The 17,820-nt window shown below is 37.3% G+C and overlaps 1 protein-coding gene across 3 annotated transcripts in view; it reads left to right on the forward strand.

Annotated features, from left to right (window-relative positions):
• The window catches only part of TNPO1 (transportin 1), a 90,250-nt gene that overhangs the window by 32,466 nt on the left and 39,964 nt on the right, over window positions 1-17,820 (forward strand). For 2 of the 3 annotated variants that reach the window (XM_027040182.2, XM_053223837.1), the window contains exons 2-6: window positions 4,448-4,561; window positions 7,305-7,380; window positions 11,491-11,640; window positions 15,432-15,538; window positions 17,540-17,673. In XM_027040182.2, coding sequence (XP_026895983.1) covers window positions 4,448-4,561; window positions 7,305-7,380; window positions 11,491-11,640; window positions 15,432-15,538; window positions 17,540-17,673 — 581 coding nt within the window. Of the gene's footprint in view, window positions 1-4,177; window positions 4,315-4,447; window positions 4,562-7,304; window positions 7,381-11,490; window positions 11,641-15,431; window positions 15,539-17,539; window positions 17,674-17,820 lie in introns of those variants that run through there. The other variant, XM_015072141.3, reaches the window with a different exon arrangement.

A 17,820-nucleotide genomic window follows, 5' to 3' on the forward strand; every position in this document is an offset into this window, starting at 1 on the left:
TCACAGAGTTGATATATTCTCATTTTAGAGTTGACAAACTAAAGCTCAGAGAGATTAATTAACTTGTCCAGGTTTTTACAGCTACTAAATGGAAGAACTAGGATTTAAACTTAGGTTGGTTGAGTCCGGACTTCCCATCTGCTTTTTAAACTATAGTTTACAGCCCTTCCAGCAGAGAAGAAACTAGATTTATTATTACTTTTTTCAACCAGTCTCTACCTCACATGATTCTCAACTCTAGCAAATTCTTTTATGTTTATTTAGTTTTTGAGAGAGACAGAGCACGAGTGGTGGAGGGGCAGAGAGAGGGGGAGACACAGAATCGGAAACAGGCTCCAGGCTCTGAGCTGTCAGCACAGAGCCCAACGCAGGGCTCGAACTCAAAGACCAGAAGATCATGACCTGAGCCGATGTCGGATGCTCAACTGACTGAGCCACCCAGGCGCCCTGCAAATTCAAAGTTTTTATGTACATTTAAGTTCTTAACAGTTTGGGACTCTTTGGTTTTCTGAAGACCCCAAATAGTATCTTACAGTAACTTAGTATTCTTAGTAACTTTGTATTCTGGTCCATCTTCTGTCTAGCTAGTTCAGATAACTGTCTTGGCTAATGAAATGCCTTTGGTTGGGGGTGGGGGGGGGCGGTTTCACCATGGAATGTTGTGGACTAATCAGCATGATTTGCATACTCTAAAAGAGAAACATTTGAAGTATTACTTCCCTTTTTTGAAACAGTTATATTCCAGTCTTCAACATGCAAATAGAATAGTAATTACTTCAGGAAAATCCAGTGTTCATCTTGATATTGTTTATTACAGATGTAGTTTACTTTTTAAATAAATGATTTCTGCCTCAGAATTCTGGTGTCCTTGGTTAGCTTAAAGTACTTTAGATGTTACCTAAATAATCCTGCGATCCCTCTGGCTACCCTAGCAGAAGACTCTTGCTAATTTTAACGTTTATTTATTTTTGAGACAGAGAGAGACAGAGCATGAACAGGGGAGGGTCAGAGAGAGGGAGACACAGAATCTGAAACAGGCTCCAGGCTCTGAGCTGTCAGCACAGAGCCTGACGCGGGGCTTGAACTCATGGACCGTGAGATCATGATCTCAGCCGAAGTCGGCCGCTCAACCGACTGAGCCACCCATGCGCCCCAGACTCTTGTTAATTTTAATGGCTATTAAAATGTGTAAGTTCTGCAGATACAGGTGGTGATTGTTGCACAACAATGAGAATGTACTTATCGCCATTAAACTGTATACTTAAAATGGTTAAAACACCACATTTTATGTTACATGTTCATTTTACCACAGTAAGAAAAATGTGGTATAGAAGTTCAAAATACTTGTTTCCAATAATTTGAGTAAGTTGTGAGGGAACAGTTTCTCTTCATTATACCTATCCCATCCTCATGGGTGGATCAAATTAAATGTTTTAAATACTAAACTCTTTGAGAAGAAAAAGAATTCTACTTATTTGGGTGCAGGAATAAAGATGGAAGCGTGATAATGATCTTATGGGAGCTCTTATCCTCAGGATGGATGTAATGAAGATGCCTTTCCAACCTGGCTGCTATTGGCCCTGACTTCACTTTATTCAAAAGGGCAGCTAGGGAGTTAAGTAGGCTATCCAAATGTCACCTCCACTGGTGAGATGTGCATGGTTACAGCTCCCATTTATAACTGAAGTCCAAATTTTTAGGTTCCCTCCCTTTAACTTTCCCCTGCCCCCTACCCTAATATTAGTAGCAATTAAGTTTTCACCCATTAGATTCACAAAAATGAAAAGAATGTGTTGGTGGAGATGTGGGAAACATTCGTATTCTTTGTGAGTGTGAATTGCATAACTGTTTTTAGAAAGTAATGTGGTAATAACTGTTAGAAATTTTTAAATGCTCATACTTTTGGCCTAATAATCCCACTGGGGTGCCACTACTGTGTAGAGACATTAATACAAGAATGTTTTTTTGTGTGTTCAAAAAAAAAAAAAAAGCTTCAGCATCCTGGAAGCCAATCAAGAAGGGGTGGAACAAATTATGACCTATTCATTCTAAATACCTATGTGCATCTATTAAAATATATATATATATATATATATATATATATATATATATATATATATATATAGGCCTGGAATGATGGTATATTATGTGTTTAAAAGTTGTAGCATTAATAAAGTGTAGTATGTAGTATGCTTTTAAAACAAAACCAGAATGATGGGAGCGCCTGGGTGGCTCAGTGGGTTAAGCTTCCGACTTCTGCTCACGTCATGATCTCCCAGTCCGTGAGTTCGAGCCCTGCATCCAGCTCTGTGCTGACAGCTCGGAACCTGGAGCCTACTTCGGATTCTGTGTCCCCGTCTCTCTCTGCCCCTCCCCTGCTCTCACTCTGTCTTTCTCTCTCAAAAATAAATAAATGTTAAAAAAAAATTAAAAAACAAAACCAGAACTATATGCATGTTTGAGAATACAGAAAGGTGTAGCAGGATTAATATCATACTTAATACTGATTCTGTCATGGACATAAGCTTGGAGGTAGGATTGAACTAACTTTATGTGTACAACCATATTGTTTGATTTCTTGTCATTTTTGTAATTGTTAACAAGTTTCTGAAGTAAAAAGAAGAGGGAAGGAGAGATCTGTATGATAGAAATTGTAATAGGAATTACTTTGGATGACTTGGGATGGGTACAATGGAAACCTTGGTACTGGTAATCATAATATATTTTGATGTGAGCATTGGTTACACAGGCGTCTTCAGTTTGTAAAACTCCCATTTAGTTGTATGCTTATGATTTGTACAGGTTATGTGTATTTGAAAGTGTATTAAAATTGTGGCACAGCAATACAAGGGAGTACTATCATGTTTTTAAAAAATACTTTCAATAAATATTTAATATATGAAGTTGGGCAAGAAACAGCAATCCCATTATAAAATATAAAGTACATATAAGCACACAGAATAAAGACTGGAATAAAAACATTATAATATTAATAGATATGTTTAGATGATCGTTGTCGGGGGGGGGGGGGGAAGGTTTGTTTTAAGTAAGAACAGTTTTTTGCATTGGGTCATTTAGGAAGTCCATAGGAGATGGTGAGCAAGCCACATTACAGGATATTAACCAGAAAATAAGGGTGAAGGAGAGAGGAAAGTTTTAAAAAGAAAGGAAAAAAAGGAAGAAGGAAAGAAAAACACTGCTAACTAGAGACCTACAGTAAGGTCAGGTAATTTTAACCCCTACTGGGAGGGACTAATTTCAGTTGTCAAACCATCATGTAGTAGTAAAGCCTTATGAAAAATTCTCTTTCAGCATACTCAGTTTGATTTTTACAAATAATTTATGCTTGATACTTAAGTTTTGTTTTTGTCTAAGCATTTAGTTTTGATGAAACTGTGTCACTGATATAATAGTTTCAACTGATTGTAGCAAATGCAACTCTTAGTAGCTTAAGAAACCTATACTCTGCCCAGTCTTTGCTAATTAACTGTGGTAATTTTGCTCAGACCTTTTTGATCCCTAATTGGCACATGGGGTCAAATATACGTCCCCAGGTTGGCTAGAGAATCAAATGAGAAAATGTATGTGAGAACACTTTAATAGAATTAAACACCATCCACTTATAAAATTACGTTACTTGTCTTGTTTTTCCTTCATCCCAACCAAAGCCCTTAGTTGTGAAATGTGGTTATTTGAGATGTAATTTATTTCAGTTAAGAGTTCAAAAGTTTAAGTTTATAAAAGAATGCAGTTTTTTTCAATCACGTGCAAATGTAAATGCAGTATTTGGTGTTTATCAAGATGTGGGTTGTGATTGCAATATATTTTTAATGTTTTAGACTATTAGTGCCAGTTATATCGAGTTGAAATGTAAGCATTTTTATTTTTTCTAAGTATTGTTGAATTGTCGGGGGAATTACCAGGCTTTTCCCTCTATTTCAGTCATTTTCCATTATTCACCATGTTAACTTAAAATAACTAATACCCATATCAGATCTCTTCAGGTGTTTCTCCGGGGTTTTGATAAGGACTCGACTTCTGATTAGTCCTTAAATCAGTAATAAACTGTACGGAACTCTAGTTAGGTTGGGTTGGAGAAAAATGCGTGGCACTAGGACCCAGGGGGCTCCCGTGAGCGGATCTAGGGGCCAGATTGCAAATTCGCGGTGACTCAGTCTGGTCGGCTCCTTGCGCTCGGCGGCCGCGGCGGCAGCAGCAGCAGCAGCAGCACCAGCAGACGTTGGCGGCCGAGCTGCTAGGATCAGTTCCCCCGGGTTTCGCCGTCCGAGACTTCTTTCGGGGCACCCCAAGCAGGTCCGAGGCGCGTGGGGAGCAGAGGGGTCGTTCTGGCGGGGAAAAGGGGGTTGCTCGGCGCGGGAAGCCCTCGGGCCTGTGCACGGGGAGTAACATTTGCTCCGTCTCTTCCTGTGTCTGGCTTTATTTGCAGCAAACCAAGATGGAGTATGAGTGGAAACCTGACGAGCAAGGGCTTCAGCAAATCCTGCAGCTGCTGAAGGAGTCCCAGTCCCCAGACACCACCATCCAGAGAACCGTGCAACAAGTATCCTTTCCGAGGCCTTGCCGACGCCCGCGCAGCTCGCCCCGCGCGGGGCCCGCTCCCGGCGGCCGGGTGGCTCCCGCCGCCCCTCCCCCTCCTCCCGCTCCCCGGATCCCTCCGCCCTCCGACCGCCTGCCCGCCCGCGGGGAGAGGCCCGTCCGCCGCCGCAGCTCTTGCCCGGCGCCTCGCGCACGCGGCCCTCGAGCCCGGGTCCGGGGTGTTGCCGCGGCCGACGGCTTCCGGCCCGCGGGAGGCGGGGGCTCCCGGCCGCCGCCCGCGATCGCTACATGTGCGCCCGCCCGGCCGCCACGTCCCCGCCCGCCCACCGCTGACCTGCCCATGGGGCGGAGAGCGGCGCGGGCGGGCGAGGCCCGGGTGCGGCGCGGACCCCGGCCCCCCGGCTCCACACAATGCGCCCCGCGCCGAGGGGGCAGCGGGTCGAGCGAGAGTCCGGGTGGAGTACTCTGCGTGCCAGACGGGACTCGCCGGCCGAGCGTCCGACCAGAAATGGGGTGGAGCTGGCGCGGGGTTTAAACTGCTGCCGCATTGGGCCTGGGGTTTCTTCAGGGCCCTTGCCCTAAAAGTGCTGGAGACCTACAAGTAGGGGGTCCCAGGCCTCACCCCAGGGCTGCTCGTGCTCACACCTGTTGCAGGCTTCCTGGCTCCCGAGTGAAATAGTCTCTGTGGCTCAAAAGGTTGACTGCTGAGGTACCCAGTGTTTAACGAGTTTGCTGGGGTAGCGGTCATGTTGCTGTGATTTTAGAGACCGAAAAGGTTAAAAGCAGCAGCAAAACCTCTGTTGTGTTTTCTGTGGTGCCCTGAACTGTGGGCAAATAAATATCGGATCATTGGATCCGATAAAGGAGACAAATTTACTCACCCAGTCATAAATAACCTTATCCCTGTTATGTTGAGACCAAAGAAGTGAATTCTTTAAACAATTTAAGTCTGCTTTTTTGCAGAAAATCTCTTGATTTTTATTGTTAGTCAACAGCAAAACTAGAATTTGGTAAGTAAGCCCTTTAGGGCTTAAACCTAATAACACTTGTAAACATGAAATTATATACAATTCCATGAGAAATTCTGTTAAATAAGTGTCGAAGTACTGCATTGCTGTAACTTAAAACCTTTAATAGAGGAGGAAGCACGTAGCTTCTTGGTTAATATAATACTGCTCATTTAAAACCAAAGGGGATAATGCCAGTACCAAGGGAAGGGTAGAGTTTTGGGGTGTGTGGGTGCTTGTATCTGAAACCCTGTGGTGCCCCAGTCTTAATTTGTGTTGTTATAGCTGTAGGAATGATAGAAGTTGATATTTATTGAATTAATTACGGATATTGTATGACACAGTTATTTCTTAAGGGAGCCAAGGCCATAACCACCTTGTAATTTTTTTCTGTAGCACTATAGATTCCTGTTTTGGTACTTATTTATTAAATACCTTTTATATGCCTGGAACTGTGCTTGGGCTAACCATCAAATTTATAGTTTATTCTGGGTGCCTGGAGCATAGTATGCCTTCTGCAAAAGAAACAAGTTAAATTTCAGTAAGCGAATAGTATTTAAAAATACGTATTGCTTTATATTTTCTAAGTGCCTAATGATGGATGATCTTGTTCCTTTGTGACCTTAGGAAAGCATTTATTTCATTGTTGTTTTTGTATAGGCCTAATTACCTCTTGCAAGACCATTAATAAAATTTGGATAGAAAGCTCAAGTAAATTTGGATAGATAGCTCAAGTAAATTTTAGCAGGAAATATTTATGAAAAATTACCACATCAGTATGCTAGTCTTTGCCATTGACTAAAGAAAAACCATTGGTTTTTTTCTTGGTCTAAGAAAGTAGACTTTGGAAATTTTGTAGAGAATGCTTTTGCTAGTTAATCTGACCACTACCTATTGAGGGTATTCTAGTATGTAATAAATAGCTAATACAGTGTACCTAGAGTTTGTATCAGGGATTTAATTTAAAAATAAATTTAGGTCTGCTGAATAAAAACATTTGAATATTACTGTCTAAGAAAACAATTAGTGTTAAAAAAAATTAGAGGTTAAGAGAGCATGAAGAAAGATATAATAGAGTATCATGTCACTGTTGACTGCCAACAGAATGAAATACCTGCAAATTTATGTCACTGGAAATGTTAGATCTTGGGGAGGGGGCACAATTGTGGAACTGTTGCATTACAGTAATTTCATACTGACCTTACATAATAAGATTTGATAACAGACTTGTGTTTAAGTGGCATTTAATATTCAGTAGAATGAGTCTAGTAAAAGCATTTTTGATTTCTAAGTTGAAAAGCCATTTTATAAAGTTCTGTAAATGATCTTTAAAGACCTGTTTTCATTTCTTTGCGATGCTTTTCATTTTTGTCATTATTTCTATACGTAAATACCTTTCTGGTTAAGGTTTTTAAAGTTCAAATAAAACATTCTCTTTTGAAATTTTTTTTTGCTATGTTGAGCGTATACCCTGTTCAGAACTTGGCTTATGTTGTATTGAATATAATTGATATAAAGTATTAAGTTTAATGTTTTAGCCATAAAGCACCAAAGAGATTTAACATAACCATTAGTGCATTCTTGGAATAGTGTATTGATGGTTTTAGTAAGAAAATTTTATTCTTTCTAAGAAAACGCAAGTTTTAAAATATCACAAATGGGATTCCTGATTTTAGATTGAAAATGCTTAATTTCTTCCTTAGTTTATTGAGAAGTTTCCTTAACTACTATTTGTTCTAGAAACTGGAACAACTCAATCAATATCCAGATTTTAACAACTACCTGATTTTTGTTCTTACAAAATTAAAATCTGAAGGTAAGTGAGGTTTGTATTGGTAAAACTACTTGGAAATGTCTTCAAGATATATGAAAATATACTGAGAGTTATTAATTTCAAAGGTTTGCGTTTTATAGTAACCACTGGTTTACAGATGTGGAATGGGCAGAGAGATTTAAGAGTCCACTCTAAAGTTTAATTTAGATCCTTAATAAACATTCCATTGTTAATCGGGTGTTTTTATCATAAACTCCTTCATATTTTGTGAATGAAAAGAGTATTACGGAGTCTACTTTGGTATTTTGCTTGAATCCTTGTACATGAATGTCATAACAGATTGAATGCAGGATTTACTCATTAACTGAATATATGTGGATTCATAGAAAACAATTCAAAGTTCATATAACCAAAATGAAAATCACTTGTCCTGTCACCCAGAGAGAATTTATTATTATTCTTGATTAATTAATTCTACAGTCTTATATGGCTATTTACTATTTTAAAATTTAATTAAAATTGGGATCATTCTCTTTATAAACTTTTGCGACTTTTTAAAAACTTCTAACTGTATATATTAAACAGTATAAAGAAACTTTATTAACTATTCTTTTACAACGATTTTACTTAAAAATTTTTGATGTTTGTTAATTTTTGAGAGAGAGAGTGTGAGCTGGGGAGTGGTAGAGAGGGAGACACAGAATCTGAAGTAGTTTCCAGGCTCTGAGCTGTCAGCACAGAGCCTGACGCGGGTTGCAAACACACCACAAGATCATGACGTAATCCGAAGTTGGACATTTAATTGACTGTGCCACCCAGGCACCCCCAGTCTACAATCATTTTAAACTTAAATTACTTTTGTGGCAATTCAAAGCATGAAAACTAGTTTTATTTTTAAATGATGTGGTCATTTTATTGTATATATGTCAGTGTTTCCCGCTAGACTTTATTCATTCATTTCTCAAACATTTATTGAGCACCATTTCATTTCCAGGCTCAGGGGCAATGAAAGTGAACAAAAAATAAGAATTTCTGCCCTCATGGAACTTACATTGTAGTGAGCTGTTTTTTATCGAGTTACCTGAATATTGAAGATTCTCTTCCTGGAACATTGTCAGACACACAAAAGGCGTGAAAATATTTACTATTAAGCAACTGATTGGCCTCTACTTGAAAGCACTATACCCTGTTCAGTGATTAGTGTTTCAGAAGCCATAGTGCAATTATTTAAAAAACAAACGGGAAAAAAAAAAAAACAGGGCACTTGGAGTTGGGAAGTCTTACACTCTGACACTGATTCTGACACGGATTTTACCTGTCTTTCTTTTTCCAGCTATATAATGCCCTGTGTTAGACTGCCAGACCGTCTTGTCTGTAAGGGTTAGACATCGAAGGCTCTAGTGGGGTTAATTGCCTTCATGTGTAGTAAAATCTCCTAATCTTACAGATTTTAATACTTTTATCAGATTTAATATGTTTATACAGTATAGTAATTTTTTTAGATTAATTTTGAATGTTAATTTTAGGGATTTTAATTTGTGGTTGAGGGATGTAATGGCAACTTTAAAACTTTCTAAATCTGGGTTTTAAGAAACTGAAAATTCCTTCAGCATATCTTGAAATTAAGCAACTAATATTCCTAGTTTGATAAGTGTACTTGATGCTTTGTTTCTTAATATAGAGATTTATTTTTCCCACATACTAATTTGTAATCAAGTCAGTGTTACTCATTTTTTAAAGAACTTTATATTTAGGAAATGAATTTTTCTAAACTAATTGTTTTACTTGAAAATTTTAAATTTGTTTTCACCAGTTCATCTATTCTCTGTCCTGTCCATCTGCACATCCTAAGTTCCACATATTAAAGATGTTTAAAATATTCTTTCTGAAAGCTTTTTTGAGATGTTAAGAATAAATAAGTATTTTTAAAAGCAAACAATTCAAATCACAAGCGGTTGGATATAACTGCCTCCAATTTATTAGTCACCATTTTTCACAGGACACGATAGAAGCTTAACATTTGTTTAACAGTTAATATTTCTTGTGCCTTATTTATTTGGGACATGAGCTTGCTATATTCCATTTTCTATTTAAAGAAAAACCTGGCATTGGGATCATCCTATTAGTGAAGGAACGTAAATAATATCTTGAAGTGGAAATGCTTATTTAGTAATCTTTTCACCATTTCTCTTGTGAATTTGTTTACTCTGAATCATGGAGGAAAATTTTAGATCTGGAAGAGACCTCAGAGATAAGCTCATCTAATTCCCTCGCTGTACAAATCAACAAATTGAGGCCCAGTAAAGTAAAGCCTTAACTTTAAAAAAAAAAAAAGAAATGGATGATCAGTGGCTCTTAATGCATTTAGGAGAGAGGATATTTTTTATGTTAATGAAGATAAATATTTTAATATAGAATGCTTTATATTTTTAATTTTAAATCACTTCTACCTTGTGTTGTGGCCTATTAAAACTTGTATCATTTATTGTAAGAATGATAGTGTGTATTATAAACAAATATGTTATTTGAATTAAAACTATCTGACTGAATTATTAAGGGCTAACAAGACAAAAAGGATTATTGCTTGTCGAAGTTAAATATCTGGCTATTCATTTATTATATGGCAGTTTTAAACTTGCAAGTGAATTTAGAAGTGTTTTTGTTTCATTTTAACTTACTCATTGGAATGGGTTGTAATTGAAACCAGAAAGAAGTTACTAGATGGTGACAAAAGCTTTTAGCCTGTATTACTGTGATGGCCTGAGTGGGGTTTATGAGCAAAGAAATTTTGCTATCCTTTTGCCTCTCCATATGCTTCACCCTTTAATATTTCAGTGCCAATCAGATGATGGCAGCATGCTACAAACTAGAGCAAGCTCGTGGTATTTTATTTATTTTTTTAATGTTTATTTACTTTGAGAGAGAAGGAATCCCAAGTAGGCTTCGTGCTGCCAGCACAGACCTGACATGGGGCTTGAACTCAGGAACCCTGAGATCATGACTTGAGCCTAAATCAAAGTCGAACACTTAACCCTAAGCCACCCAGGCGACCCACGGCTATTTTATTTTTTTAAATAACGTGTGTAAAACAGTAGTGCTGTAATAGCATATTCTACTCACCACAACTTCATGTCTTCCAGTCCTTTGAGGAGGGTGATACTGTAGAATGCATCAAGTGTAGACTTGAGCCAGACTCCTGAGGTTCATATTTTGACTTCCTCACTTGATAGCCTTGTGTGACTTTGGCAGAGCCCTCAGTTTCTTCATTTGTGCAGTGGGATAATAATTCCTGTCTCATGGGGTTCTGAGGATTAAAAGCACACTATTTGGAATGCACTTAGCAGTGTTTAGTACCAAATAAGCATTCAGAAGATCCTAACTATTGCTAATATTGGTGGTGGTGTCAGTTGGTAAAGCATCAATTACATTCTACTAGTGTTAAATTTCTTCTTAAAAATTTGTTAACACCCAGCTTTGGACTAAACATTTTAATGTAAATTGTATTTAACTTCTGGAAATTTTAAAATTGCTTTACCCTTTTTTTTTTTTTTTTTAGCTCAGAGTCAAGTGAAAAACATGATATAAATGAACGTCACTTATTTGTATGTGAAGGTGATCCCATATTTTTTGTCGACTTAATTTTTTTAATAGATATTTTTAGTCACTAATACTTTGAGATCTGTAATTTGATGTTTATATCAGGTCCCAATAAAACTTGTGTGCAGTGGCCCTATGTAAACTAAATTAACTTTTTAAGTCAGTGGTTCTCAACCAAGTGCAATTTGGCCCTCCCTTGCCACCCACCCCACCCCTGCAACATTCCAGACATTATCTGGAAACATTTTTGTTACAACTTGGAAAGGTAATACTGGCATCTATGGTTAGGGGTACTGCTCAACGTCATAGGATGCACAGGACAGCACCCGATAAAGAATTATCTGAGCCACAATGTCCATGCCAAGGTTGAGAAACCCTGAACTACAAATCATGGAGCTAGTCTTTTGATAATTATTTATGATACTTTTTTCCTGGTTATAGCAAAATTATTGGAACGTTGCAATCAATTTTTGAGTAGGAGTATTTTAAAAGTTAGCGTCCTTGATACATTTTGAAATGAAAACTACTTTGAAACTCAATAATATTTTATTACAGACGAACCCACAAGATCATTGAGTGGTCTCATTTTGAAGAATAATGTGAAAGCACATTTTCAGAACTTTCCAAATGGTGTAACAGACTTTATTAAGAGTGAATGTTTAAACAATATTGGTGACTCCTCTCCTCTGATTAGAGCCACTGTAGGTAAGTTATACTGTTACAGTTTTGCTTATTCTGTTTGTAACTGGGTTGTTTTTTGAGATGATAGGCTGTTTTTTTTCAGCTTTATTTTTTATTTTTTTAAATGTTTATTTTTGAGAGAGCGAGAGAGCTCATGAGCAGGGGAGGGGCAGGGAGAGAGGGAGACACTGAATCTGCAGCAGGCTCCAGGCTCTGAGCTGTCAGCACAGAGCCTGACACGGGACTCGAACCCACGAACTGAGAGATCATGACCTGAGCTGAAGTCGGACACTCAACTGACTGAGCCACCCGGGTGCCCCGAGATGATAGACTATTTCTGTAGGAATTTTTGTTACCCATTTCATGTTGAATTGTGAGGGAGGAGGGGTATTTTTCATTGCCACTTCTAAATGCTTTGGAAGTAATATTATTTATTATAGTAAAATCCTTATTTAGTGAGACCATACTCACTGGTGGTTGGTTTAATCAAAGTTGGTTAAAATGGGGCATTAACAAATGGTGTTAAATGTAGGATCACTGCCTTTGTTTGCGTTCCTTGTTACCTGGCTTCCTTGTGTAATGCATGGAAGCTTTCTTTACACGGAAAGGAAATTTTATTAAAACAACGTAAGAATGGGACCTTAAATCTTACTATGTTCTACTCTTGTTTTTAATATTTGCTTTGTCTATTTATAGCAGTTTTTTTAGTCTTTTCAGAGTGTTCAGCTTGAGTGAAAGAACGACTATCCGTTTATTGAATTAAGATGTTTAATTTTTTAATTATAGCTGGTGTAAATAGGTTTGGGAGTGAACACAACTGAATATTGGTAACATCAGTTCGTGGAAGCAGAACTAGGCAGGTGGACTCTAGAGGGGCCTAGTAATGGGCAGTGTTCAGTATGTTATGGGGCTTAAGCAGCTCAATTTTACAAGGACCTAGAAATAGAAAGCTTCTGTTAATCTAGCAGGTTGGTTGAATGGAAATTGGTTACTGAGAACTTCCATAATGATTCAGTCATTTTCATTAAAAGTTCTCTACTTTTGTATTTTTTGTCTCATGGGTTTGAAAAGTGCCCAGTTCATCTTTTACTTAAAATAACCAAAGGCTCTGTGGCTTCTCTCAAAATATTAACGTCTTAATTATGCACATTATGCACACTGATTTTACATGGGATGGGTAGAGGTCATTTCTGTTTTGACAAAAGGGAATCCCTAGTTTATTCTGATGGACCCTCCTATGCCTTTCCAGTGCTCTGCCAGCTCTTGACACTGGTAAAAAGAATGGTGAGTGTATGCCAGACTTTAAAAATTTTTTAAATCTTCACAGTACATATTAGGAATCTTGCCAAGGAAGTTTATTTGAAAAGACTACATTGCACTGACTGTGATAATTCTTTAAGCAAATATAAAATTATTTCTCTTGTTTAAGAACATATGGTTGGTTTATAATTTTATTATTTTAGTGACTGTCATTTGTGTTTCAACAATGTGGGAACGTTTCTGTAGAATAAATTCATAGAAGTAGCATTACTGGGTCAAAGTGTGGTGTTTAAGCATTTAAAATTTTAATAGGTATTGCTAAGTATACAAATTTTCACTCCCACCTTTGCTATATACACTGAGAATTACAATTTTTCGCTTTTTACTGGGATGCTAGGCATTAGAAGATTTTTTGGGAGTGGTTGAAATTATATGGGCCAGTTAAATTTGAATTTGTTGGTCTTTGACCATTTAATGCTTTTCTAGCAGAAGTAACGAATGTCAGCAATCTGTTAGTGCCAAATTGTAGGCTGGCATTTAATTTTTATTACTGCTTGTTTTAAGACATGGTTGGCTTTATTGAGGCAGATCCAGAGCTTTCTCTCTCCCTCACTTACATATTTTAACTTCAGAAAAGAATAAATGGCGAGAAGGAGCAGCTCTACTATTGGCCTTGTTGCTTCTTGATTTTATTAGAATATTTTAAAGGTTATGTCTGAAAATGCTATCAATACATTGATGACCTTACCATATAATTTAGAATTTTTTTAGTGCAGAGTACATATTGACCAACAACTTTACATTTTTTAGCTCTTTGCCATTGAGAGCAACATTCTCAAAACTAACAGTGGAAAATTGAAAAACTGTTTATACGCCCAAACTGTAGAATTTACTACGGTAATGATCATTGAGTACTTACTGTATTTATTATGTGCCAGGCATTTTGTTTGCATATCTCACTTCTTAAAGTAACAAGAGAACACTTTTTTTTTTCTTTACTTTTACAAATTAGTACTTTGAAGTTTGGAGTACTTGTAATTCACCTACTGTCAGTGTTTATACAGATCTAATGGTACTAAAAGATCTAAATCATCAAACATCCTGTATTATCTTATGTTAAATTTGCTAGGGCAGAGGAAAACACTAACACAAAACTTGCTGCATTATTACCGTGTATAACAAAACTTTTCTGTTATGTATTTGTATATTTGCAAGTTCATTAACTATCACAACTGATCTATACAACACAGTTGAAACAGTCTAGTCAGGGTGACATGATCAGTCAGCATGTGCCCCTCAGCCTTCAAGATGCAAGATCACTTTGACAGTGATTCAGTTCCGTAAGTGGGAACTGTTGGAGAAGTGTGTGGGTCTTCCACACCAGAGGGATTATTGGGCACAGGATTGTTTTCACTTGATGGCTCATCTGCTTTCACTCTCCCTACCATGGTCTGTGGCTGAGATCCTAGCTTAAGTCAGAGAGCAGATTGCAACTTTCTTAATGTATTTTTTGTTTGAAACTAACAGACTCCTACTCATCACCCAGTGATTAAGCACATTTTGGTTTATTTCTTTCTACTCTTCTGTAAAAGAGGAACACTTTTGACCCTTGAAGAACACAGATTTGAACTGCATGCGTCTGCTTTTAGGCTAAATTTGTTTTTTCAATAAATACAATAGAGTATTCTAAATGTGTTTTCATTATGATTTTCATAGCATTTTTTTTTCTGTAGCTTACTTGTAAAAACAGTACAATACATGTAATACACAAAGTATATATTAGTCAACTGTTTATGTTATCACTGAGGATTCTGGTTAGCAGTAGGCTATTAGTTAAGTTTTGGGGAGTCAGCAGTTACATGTGAATTTTCGACTGAGGGGAGCCAGTGCCCCTAACCCCCTGCATTGTTCAAGGGTTAACTATAATTTTTTTTTTAAAGGAAGAGGCAAAATTGTTTTTATTCAAAAAATACTATTAACTACATAGAAAGTCCTAAGGAATCTAGGAAAAAAATCTAAAACCAATATGTGAATTTAACTAGATTACAGATTCCAAAAATCAATAATCAATTGTATTTCTGTATATGTACTGGCAAAAAAAAAAAAAAAAATCAAGCCTTGCTTTCTCATCTCTTAATGGTATTATATGATGGGCAGAGATTCTTAATTTTAATGTAGCCCAGTTCACCAATCTTTGTGGGTTAACTTTAATTTTAATGAGGGGAACTACTGGTATTGTTAGAAAAGGGCAGCAGTAGTTGTTGCCCTTTTTGTATTACAAAAAGAGTAGTCTTTTTGTGCAGATAATTGTTAAAATACAAAAGAGGGCAAAGTGTTGGAAAATAAGATTAGAAACATCTGATTTATGCTGTGGTTTTTCTACAGGTGTGCTGTTGTGGAAAGGGGGGTCCTGGGTGAATGTTATTATTTACATGGTGTGGAGGTCCTGGGCTGATTTGAGGTGTTTAAGTGAAAGTGTGTGCATGTGTGCACTCACATGGCGGTATCTGACATAATGCAGTCAGATTTCCTAAATGTGTATGTTTTCTTTCAAGGTATTTTGATTACAACCATAGCCTCCAAGGGAGAATTGCAGAATTGGCCTGACCTCTTACCAAAACTCTGTAGCCTGTTGGATTCTGAAGATTACAACACTTGTGAGGTAAAGAAATTTGCTTCTTACATACTTCTCTTCTCTGTTTTTCTCATTTAGTTGTGTATTTGTAACCTTTGAGAAAAATAATTCTATGAAACACAGAACTTCAAAACTTAGAAGTTTCAAGTTACCCTTTTGCTTTACATTAGTGACCATTTATCTTACTGTTTTCTATAACGACTTTTAAGTTATAAAGGTTCTTCACTATAATTCCTACGAGAAAGTGCAATTGTTTAATCTGTGTAGTAGTTTTCAAAGATAGATTTAAATTTACCAAATTTACCAACCATGATTACTTTTTTGCTTTCTCTAGATTGTTTCTGTGCATCTTATGACGTGTCCACAGTATATGTAATCTAGTTTTTATCATGTAGTAATTATAATCTCGTTTGCCACTCACTAATCAAATTAACAACAACCTTTCCATATGGGAAAGGGAGTCTGTGTGGATTCCTCATTTTATGTATCTCTTTTATTAGCCGGCTTCACATTTGTGTAGAAATCTGTTTTGAATGGGAACCATTTTAGGTGTTTTTGCTTCTTCAAAGGCAGGGACTCCTCTCCCTCTCAAGAAAGCAAGCCTTGCTCGTAGACAGGACAAGCACTGAAATAACCTAACAAAATCAGGTGACCTTTTGACTTGGCGGTTTGTCGCCTGATCTGAAAGAGGAAAAGGAGGGACTGGAGAGAGAGGGAATAAGCAGAGGAGGGGTCTTTAAAGTCACACTTTTCCCTCCCTAAAAACAAAAACAAAAAAGACGTACTTTCCCATATGTACATTTTCCAATAATGCCTTGGAAATACACTGGTAAGATTACAGAAGAACTGAAATAGTAATTGTATTCAGCCATTAAGTAAGAGTTGATTAAAATTTAAATCATGCTTTGGTATAGTGGTAACAACACGAAAGGAGATCAAAATTTTAGAAAGCACTTACCAAGAATAAAAAAATTAAAACTACAGTAATCATGAGATTATGGAGCTTCTATAGAAGTCGTATTTTAAATATTTATTTTGAGAGAAGGGGAGAGGACGTGAGCGGGGGAAGGGGCAGAGAGGAGATCCCAAGCTGGCTCTGCGCTGATAGTGCGGGGCTTGAACCCACAAACTTGCGATCACAACCTGAGCAGAAACCAAGAGTTGGACACTTAACCGACTGAGCCACCTAGGCACTCCCATAAGTCACATCTTAAAGAGAAAGTATTCTTCTATTAATTGTACGAGGAAAGTATGTACCAGGTTTCTGCTCCTGATGGAATTACAAGCAATAAATGAGATGTTCAAGGTGGTTAGTAGGTTGCATGTTGTGTACTGGCAGGAGCTCTAGGTTAACCCCTTTGGTGTAAAATGGATGTAGGGAAATAGTTGCTAATTTGAATTTTTTGCCCGTTTACCATGTTTTGTCACCATTAACCAATGAATGGTTTTACATATAAGTAATTTTTAAAAGATATTAAGACTTCTTTTTGACCTAAAATTGAAAAGAATATTTCAGGAGAAGTGAGCTTTTTCAGTTAGATAATATTTATTATAGTCCCTCCCAACCAAAATATCCTTTAATTTTAAGTCATTAAATACTAGGATAAAAATGTACTATTATGTTTAAGCTAAGATTTTAGATACTTCAGTGGTAAAATGATTTCTGTATTAAAATTGATGACTAAATTTATGGGTTTTATGAGAGCTGAAAACATTCATACAAATTAGTCAATATTCTTCAGTTTGCTTTTAAAATGGCTTCATTTATGGGGCACCTGGGTGGCTCAGTTGGTTAAGCGTTCGACTTCAGCTTAGGTCATCATCTTATGGTCTTTGGGTTCAAGCCCTCTGTCAGGCTCTGTGCTGATAGCTCAGAGCCTAGAGCCTGCTTCGAATTCTGTGTCTCCCTCTTTCTCTGCCCCGCCCCCCCTCCCCCCACTTGTGCTCTGTCTCTATCTCAAAAATAAACTTTAAAAATAAAATGGCGTCACTTTTAATTAATTGTAATAATTTAAATATCTTTCACAGGGAGCATTTGGCGCCCTTCAGAAGATCTGTGAAGATTCTGCTGAGATTTTAGATAGTGATGTTTTAGATCGTCCTCTCAACATCATGATCCCCAAGTTTTTACAGTTCTTCAAGCACAGTAGTCCAAAAATAAGGTATCTGTGTAGCCAGTATCAAATTAATTTGTAAACTGTAAGCCTGACCACTCTCATTTTCCATTACCTAATATTTTTGTGATTGGCAGAAGATGCTGATATTCCACAAAGGTGAACTTCAGTAGTTGAAATGTACTCCTTTCATAG

This window comes from Acinonyx jubatus, chromosome A1 (assembly GCF_027475565.1).
Source record: "Acinonyx jubatus isolate Ajub_Pintada_27869175 chromosome A1, VMU_Ajub_asm_v1.0, whole genome shotgun sequence".
NCBI classification, from domain to species: Eukaryota; Metazoa; Chordata; class Mammalia; order Carnivora; family Felidae; genus Acinonyx; species Acinonyx jubatus.